We start from the raw sequence: 7,781 nt of genomic DNA on the forward strand, positions 1-7,781 counted from the left end.
CCTTGTTAGATAATTCCAGCATAGGTGTCAATCTCATCATTGGAGTCTATTGATTGTCTTCCCCCTTGTGAGTTGAGATTTTCCTGGTTCTTTGTATGTCGTGCGATTTTAGTTTGTATCTTGAACATTTTAAGTATTACTTGGTGAGACTCTGGGTCTTGTTTGTATTAATTCTTTTAGTAGTTCTTTTAATTCTGATGTTCTTCCCCAAACTGCCTGCTAGCATTTACATATCAGATTTCTCAAATAGGTGTCCATACATTCTGTCCAGGTCTCAGAGTTGAATTAATGGAAGATAAAGGGAGGCTGTTTATCTCACCATAGCCAGAAGTCCTTGAGTTTGTGGTTTTTAATCACTACTTTATCTCTTAGAAATTAGAACAGGTCCTGGCACTTAATAATAGCTCAATAAATATGTATTAGGGCCTTCACTTGTGATCCAGTGGTTAAGGATCCATCTTGCAATGCAGGGGATGCTGGTTCAATCCCTGGTCAGGGAACTAAGATCCCACATGCTGCAGGGCAACTAAGCCTGCATGCCGCAACTACAGAGCCTACGCACCGCAACTAAGACCCGATGCAGCCAATAAATAAATAAATATTTTTAAAAATAAATATGTATTAAATGAACGAAAAAAAATGAGCAAATGAACATGTGGTCAGTGTTTGGCAACTTTCGAAGTCTATCTATAATTATTATCTCATTGCAACCCTGGGGGATAGTGTCCCCATTTTAGAGGTGAGGAGACTGAGGCTCAGAGATACAGAACGACTTCCTCGTGATCACACAGAACCAGGCTTGGCAAGCAGGTCCTTTGATTCTGTTTTTTTTGTTTGTTTGTTTGTTTGTTTTAAGTATAGTTGATTTACAATGTTGTGTTAATTTCTGCTGTACAGCAAAGTGATTCAGTTCTTGCCTGGGGTGTAGTGGGGTCACACACCAGGTTAGACCAGCAAGACACAGCAATTCCACAAGGGAGCAGCAGAATGACTGTGGTTGGGGGCATTTTCAAGTTCAAAGACAGCAGAGGATCCCAGGGAGGCCAGGGAGGTGTGTCTGAGACCCTTTCTGGGACTGTGAGAGACCTGAGGCTGGATGGATAAATTTGTCCCATCACATCCCTGACATCTGAACCCAACTCTGGACAGTTCCCTTAGCCCAGAAGTGCCTATCTTGTGTCACCCAAGTTATCACTTGTTGATACAAAGTAACTAGAGAAGAATCAAAAGGAGTGGACCACCGTCTTTCTATCAGAGGGCAGGGCTGTTTCTGCCATCAGACTGGGAGCTCCCTGAGGACAGGGACAGTGTCTCACCCTCTTCTGTGTCTGCTCTTCCCTGGGAGAACCAGCTTGGACCACACCGAGACTTGACCTGGGGCAGACACACAGTCAGGTGGTGGCAGCAGCTCCACCAGCTTTGTTCCACCTTCGGGAGTGGACCATGGGAGTCAGGGTCACATATATTCCTCATGCCACCCTCCCCTTTCTGTGGGGCTCGGATTTATCTCCATGTGATAACAGGAGCTCCATGCACCACCACTCAGGAAGAAAAGAGGTCACCCCATCTCATGAAGATAAATACCATAGCGTGGTATGACAGCCTCCCTGGGCACCCCGCACCGTGTACTTGCTACAATAATAAATATTATTACAACCAATTTCTGCAACCATATCTTTCAGGCAGGTATAGAGGGTTCTGTGAAATACACCCTTCCATGCTGGGCTAACAGGTGCTCCCAGCCATCACCTCCTTGTTAGCAGAAATGGGGGCAGGAGGTGGGGCAGAAGATAGAGGGGGGCCTTTTAAGAAAAGACAGCTTCTGAGCAAAGAGGGGAGGTTAATAGCTCATCTGTCTCTAAGATGGATCAATTCTTCCTCTCCAATAGCTCTCAGAACTGTGACTGCCCTGTACCAACCCTGCCTTGGTTCGGGCCCTTAAAATCCCCGCCAGGACCCTGCACAGCCACCTTGCTATTCCCAACCCTCAGGCTTTGTCCCTCCAATTCACCCACAACATTGGAGTCACAGTGATATTTCTGAAATGCAAATATGATGACGCCACCTCTCTGGTTAATGCCACGCAATTTCCCCACCCCATTGCCTTCCAATTCAGGATCAAGTTCAGCCTCTGTCATGGACAACCAGGCCCCTAATGATCTGGTCTCTCTCAGCCTCTCCAACTCAATCAGTCTCTCACTGCGTTTGTGCTACCCATCCACCAGCCCTCCCAGATATCCTTAGATTCTTCTTTTTGCCTGTGCCATTTCCTCTTCCTGGAATGCCCTTTTGCTCTGAGTTCACCTAGGGAAACTGGTACATGTCCTTCCAGGTTCAATGTCACAATCACCCCCTCCTTGATTTCCATGAGTCTGACACTCTCTCTTATAAGCACACAGCCCCCTGTAAACATCTCAATCATACCCAGTCCACATCGCTTTGTAATATAACATACAGTTCTTTGTGTATGTCTCTACAATCAGGCTGGGAGCTTCTTAAGGTCAGGGGCCTGGCATTCATCCCTGTAGGATATTTGGCACGTGGTGGGTGCTCAGCCTGTGTGCTGCATGCATGAAGTAATGAATGAACCAACACATGAGCACTGCATGGGACAGGGCTTGGTGAACCGTGTAGCCCTGGAGCAGTGTAGATTAGGCTGCAGCCCAGCGTACTGATGTCACATCTCGGATCCAAATCCTCCTTTGTCTCCTCACTGCCTTTGGGATGAAGTCCAAACCCCCTCCCCCACACTCACGGCCTGCCTCTTGTCCCTCTGCCTTTTGCATACTAAGCCTCAGTCACCCTGAATTCCTTAGAGCTCCTTAAATATGCTTTGTCTGGCTACTGGGTCCTGGCACCTGCCATCCTTTTGCCTGGAACACCTACCATCACTTTACCCCCATCGCTTTGATATACCCTTTAGGTCTTAGTTTAGACATCACTTACTTTAGAGGCTGCCCAACATACACCCTGACTTCACCTACCTGCACCCAGAACGCCCAAATCATGGTTGAGTGCCCCTCTCATGGCATCTAAAATAACCCTAACACGTTGCATGGGGTGACCCTTTATTTTGCCAGTCTGTCTCCCAACATTGTGAACGATAAGCTCCTGGAGTGCCAAAAACATGACTCAGTAACTGCATGCTGGCCATGCCATTGGTACTGAAGACATATTTATTGAATGAATGAATGGATGAATGAATGAATGAATGAGTCTACAGATGAACAAATAAATTCTACAGGTATCTTCAGCTGGCCTCGCCTTAGCAATAACATCAAATTCTGTTGGGGCTGGAAGGTTTCTTTGTGTTTTTGCCTTATTGGGTTATGGATTTCCACTCTAATTTGAACCATGGAAAGATATCTAGACAGGAAGGCCCCACCCTGAGACTCCTGTTCCTCACATCCCCCAGCAGAAGGTCAGGTCAGTTCTGGGTCACCAAAGACCTCAAACATTTTACACCTCTGCAGGGAGACATGCCTGCCACTTTCAGGTGTCCAACCCCTGCCCCAACCTCCCAGACTCTTCTGAAATATTCCCCCTCTGTGTTCTCCAGCCAGCTAATCAAATTCCTCTCTGTCAGAGGCAATAGATGCTCAAAAGCCTTGTAGTATTAATGTATTATTCATGACATATGTATTATTTATCATTAGTTTGTTTATTTATTATTAATTTGTGTTTCATTATTGATACTGTTGTGGTTCTACTATTAATAAGAAGGATTGGGAAGGCTGTTCTGTGGCCCTTTGAAGACACCTGATGCTTCTCTGATTGATTCTCCAGAGAGCACGTGTCGGTCAGTTTTCTTCCCAATTCATGGATGGGAGACACTGAGGCCAGAGAAGGGCAGGGCTTGTTCAGTCATTCCTCTTGCCTCTGAGATGTAGGCAAGGGAATGTGATGGGACTGGGGAAATGCTTCATTAGGCAGCATGCCCTGGGCTGACAACAGGGCCAAGTGCATAGGCTCCTGAAGGATGTTGATGCTGGACCTGCCAATCAAGTCTCCATCTGGACCAGCTTGTCCCAGGCTCCTTTGCCCAAGTTCACATTGGGGTCTGAAGGTGTCTTTGCTATGCTTGTACACAGTGCTGCTCTGTGCTATGTGCTCCCCAAACCCCATTTTTTTTCCTTTTCCTCCCAGGGATTCAGCTGGACTACATTTCCCAGCCTCCTTTGCAATTTGGTGGGGTCATGTGACTAAATCCTGGCAGGGGAATATGGCTTCTGGGCCTGACCCCTAGAAACCTCCTGTGCCATCCTCCACACCCTCTCTCTATATCAGCTGCCTGGATGGACCCGGACGAGGACAGCGCCAGAAGATGGAAAAAACCTGGGTATTTGAATGACAGTATGGAGTAATGTCTTCCTACAGAACCTGACAGACAGTAATATGAGTGAGAAATAAAATGCTATTGTTTTAATTATAAAATAATTTTTATAATAAATATATTTTATATAATAAACACAAATTATTAAAAACAAAACCACTGAGATTTTAAAGTGATTTGTTACAGCAGTTATTCTACTAATACTTTCCACTAATATATTGCACATAGTAGGTACTCAGTAGGTTCTTCGTGAGAAAAAGTGAACAGACAGAAAAATGAATAAGTAACAAAATTAATCAGTGAGTCCGGCTATACTGTCACTGAGTTGGATTCCCAAACCATAGTTCTCCATCACATCTCCATCTCGAATGGAGCTCTCCATCTCCATCTCGAATGGAAATCTTTTTGTTATAAAGATGGTAAACTGAGGCCCAGAGAAAGGAAGGGCCTTGGCCTAGGTCACAAAGACAATTAATAAGCAATTTAAGACCAGGATTCAGGTCTCCCGAAGCATATCACACCATTGTCTTTTCTCCCGTGACCATTCATCTGATAGCTTGCCATCACCCTCTAGAACTTTCTCAGTGTCTTTGGGGGTTGGTGAGGGGAATCATCATTTCTTTATCTCTGGGTCAGTCCAGCATCCAAAGAACAGCTGGAACTGCCAGAAGGGAAGAAGGATGAGAGACTGATTGGATACAGGATGCCCGTGAGATGCCCGACCAGCCACGGCTGTCTCTGTAGTGCCCTCTCTGGTCCAGGGCCACCAGGTCAGGGCTGGCTGTGCAGCCAACCACAGGGAAGCCACAGGTGGTGCAGGAGGAAAAGGAAATAGCTCCAGACCTTGAAGCCAAAAACCCAGGTCTAGCTCTCACTCTGCCATGGACACAGAGGGCAAGTCCCTCTCCTTCTCTGGGCCTCAGTCATCTCATCTGAAAAAGGGGTTCATGGTGATTATTACTGAGAGTACTGGTGATGCAAGATGAAACAATAGAGGGGAAAGTGATCTGAAGAGCACAATTGGGAAGGCCTCCTTCTTTGCATGAGGATATTGTCAGGGACCACCGGTGCCAAGAGGTTATGACCTTGGCCTTGGGAACCAGAGAGACCTGGGACAGCTTCTGACTCTGCCACAGGCCACCTCTGCAGCACTAAGTTCTTTCATTGCTCTGAGCCTCAGTTTCCAACTGCCAAATGGGGATAATTATCCTTACTTCTTAGTGCTGGAAGGGGTGGGGGAAAGGGAGGGAGGTGGCCCAGGCAAGGGGCCCAGTGCAGTGCCTGGCTTATGGGGACAGTGCTGACACAGATATCCTGGTCATCACTCCCCTTCCTTGACTGCGCCACTTCTCCACACCCTCAATCCTCTTTTACCAGCAAGACTCCTTTAAGGAGTTTGCTAGAAAGCTTTGGGGCTGATGACCCATGTTTCTTTTTTGTCTGTTTCAGATCAGCCTCAAGAGCATGGAGGCTGAGAAGTCACCATCTCCTAGTCGATGTTGTTTGTGTCCCTCTGCGGAGATTTTTGAAGCAAAGTGCACTGAGGGCCTGGCAGTCCTGCATCCTCTGACATCACTCAGCATCAGGAGGACAGATTTGTGAACAACAGGGAGGCTCCTCCAACTTAGAATAAAATTTAAAATGGATGAGAGGTTATTAAGGAATATTTTAAAAGAAAAATAGTTATTACTCAAGGAACACAGTCTAAGCTAGGTGATAAACTGGTCTTAATCAGTAAAATGAGGCAACTTAATGAAAAAAATTACAATTTAAAATAGGCCTACATTAAATAATAATGTCTCATAAACACAGAAGTCCTTTAGCACATAAGAATTAATTGCTGGACTCAGAAGCTAAAGGCACAATAAAGGAAGCCTTAATTTTTTGGTATTTTATTTTTCTCTTCCAAAAGGCAACCAAAAGGAAGACTAGACTTCCTCGCTTAGGCACCAAAGGGTCTGGAAATTTGCAAACGGAATTTGCTCAGTAACAATTCTGTTTCCTTCAACCTATTATTTTAAGACATGGTCTGAATGAAGTGTCGCTTTGTTCTCTGGATCTGTATCAGTTTTAAGTAAATGCATGTGACATTTTTACCTCTGATGAATTAGGGAATGAACTCATTTTGCAGAATCAAAGCCCCTGAGTTTAGACCCTTCAGGCTGGGCAGCTCAGCTATCAGGGTAACAGCCTTACTGGTCCAGTGAGATATTGCATCTCTATTACAGCAGCCGTTAGAAACAGTCCAATAAAGCAGAGTAGTCTCATCCAGGGACGATTTTTGCCCCCCAGGGGGATATTTGGCAGTGTCTAGAGACACTTTTGGTTGTCACAACTGGTGGAGGTGGAGACTGCTACTGGCATCTACTGGGTACAGTCCAGGGATGCTGCCAAACATCCTACAATGTACAGGACATCCTCACAACCCAGAATCATCCAGCCCCGGATGTCAACAGTTCTGAGGTTGAGAAACCATGCAGCGAAGGGAGAAAAGCAAAATTCTGGAAGGAATGAACGTGCCCTCAGGAGTTCCCAGGCACAGAAGACAAAGAGAGTCTCCAAACATCAGGACCGGCTATCTGAAGCTGGGAATGTAGGCTGCTGGAAAATTTTCCCTCAACATGACCCCAGCACCAGGTGTGTCTAACATCTGACTTTCACCCAAACCTCTTTTCCACCCAAATGGATCAATTCTCTCTATCAGAGCATCTTTCTTGCCCTCTGGAACCTATTTTGATTTTCTGATAGGAGAATCCTAGGAGAAAGTTTTTTTTTTTTTTTTTTTAATTGATTTAGTTTTGGCTGCGTTGGGTCTTCGTCGCTGCGTTCGGGCTTTCTCTAGTTGCGGTGAGCGGGGGCTACTCTTCGTTGCGGCGCATGGGCTTCTCATTGCAGTGGCTTCTCTTGTTGCGGAGCATGGGCTCTAGGCTCACGGGCTTCAGTAGTTGTGGCACGTGGCCTCAGTAGTTGTGGCTCGCCGGCTGTAGAGCACAGGCTCAGTAGTTGTGGTGCACAGGCTTAGTTGCTCTGCGGCATGTGGGATCTTCCCGGACCAGGGCTCGAACCCGTGTCCCCTGCATTGGCAGGCAGATTCTTAGTCACTGTGCCACCAGGGAAGCCCAGGAGAAAGTTTTTTCACAGTCACCCTTGGCGAAGAGGATTTATTCTGCAAAGCAAGAATCCTAGCTCATAAAGGTGAGAGTCTTGAGGGCTCCTTCCTCAAAGGGTAGCACTCAGCGCTTCCCTCCTTGCTAATCTGGCTCTGCCTGCTTGGCAGGAGAAGCAATCTGGTCTTCATGTTAATACTTTATAAACACAAACGTCCTACAAGATAAACATCAGTCTATTACACCTGTTCGGTTGAAGAGTGCCTGCTTGTCACCGAAGGCTATTTGGGCCTGATTCGCTCACGATATAAATTCTTCCTGCTGGAGGCCAAGGTACAGAT

The 7,781-nt window shown here is 46.2% G+C and overlaps 1 protein-coding gene across 1 annotated transcript in view; it reads right to left on the bottom strand.

Moving 5' to 3' along the window:
• Window positions 1-4,721, bottom strand: part of IGSF21 (immunoglobin superfamily member 21) — a 151,536-nt gene extending 146,815 nt beyond the window's left edge. Inside the window, exon 1 of the mRNA XM_007459319.1 lies at window positions 4,673-4,721. Coding sequence (XP_007459381.1) covers window positions 4,673-4,721 — 49 coding nt within the window. The remainder of the gene's footprint in view (window positions 1-4,672) is intronic.
• Window positions 4,722-7,781: the final 3,060 nt, after the last annotated feature.

Source organism: Lipotes vexillifer, unplaced genomic scaffold (assembly GCF_000442215.2).
Source record: "Lipotes vexillifer unplaced genomic scaffold, Lipotes_vexillifer_v1.1 scaffold496, whole genome shotgun sequence".
Taxonomy (NCBI): Eukaryota; Metazoa; Chordata; class Mammalia; order Artiodactyla; family Lipotidae; genus Lipotes; species Lipotes vexillifer.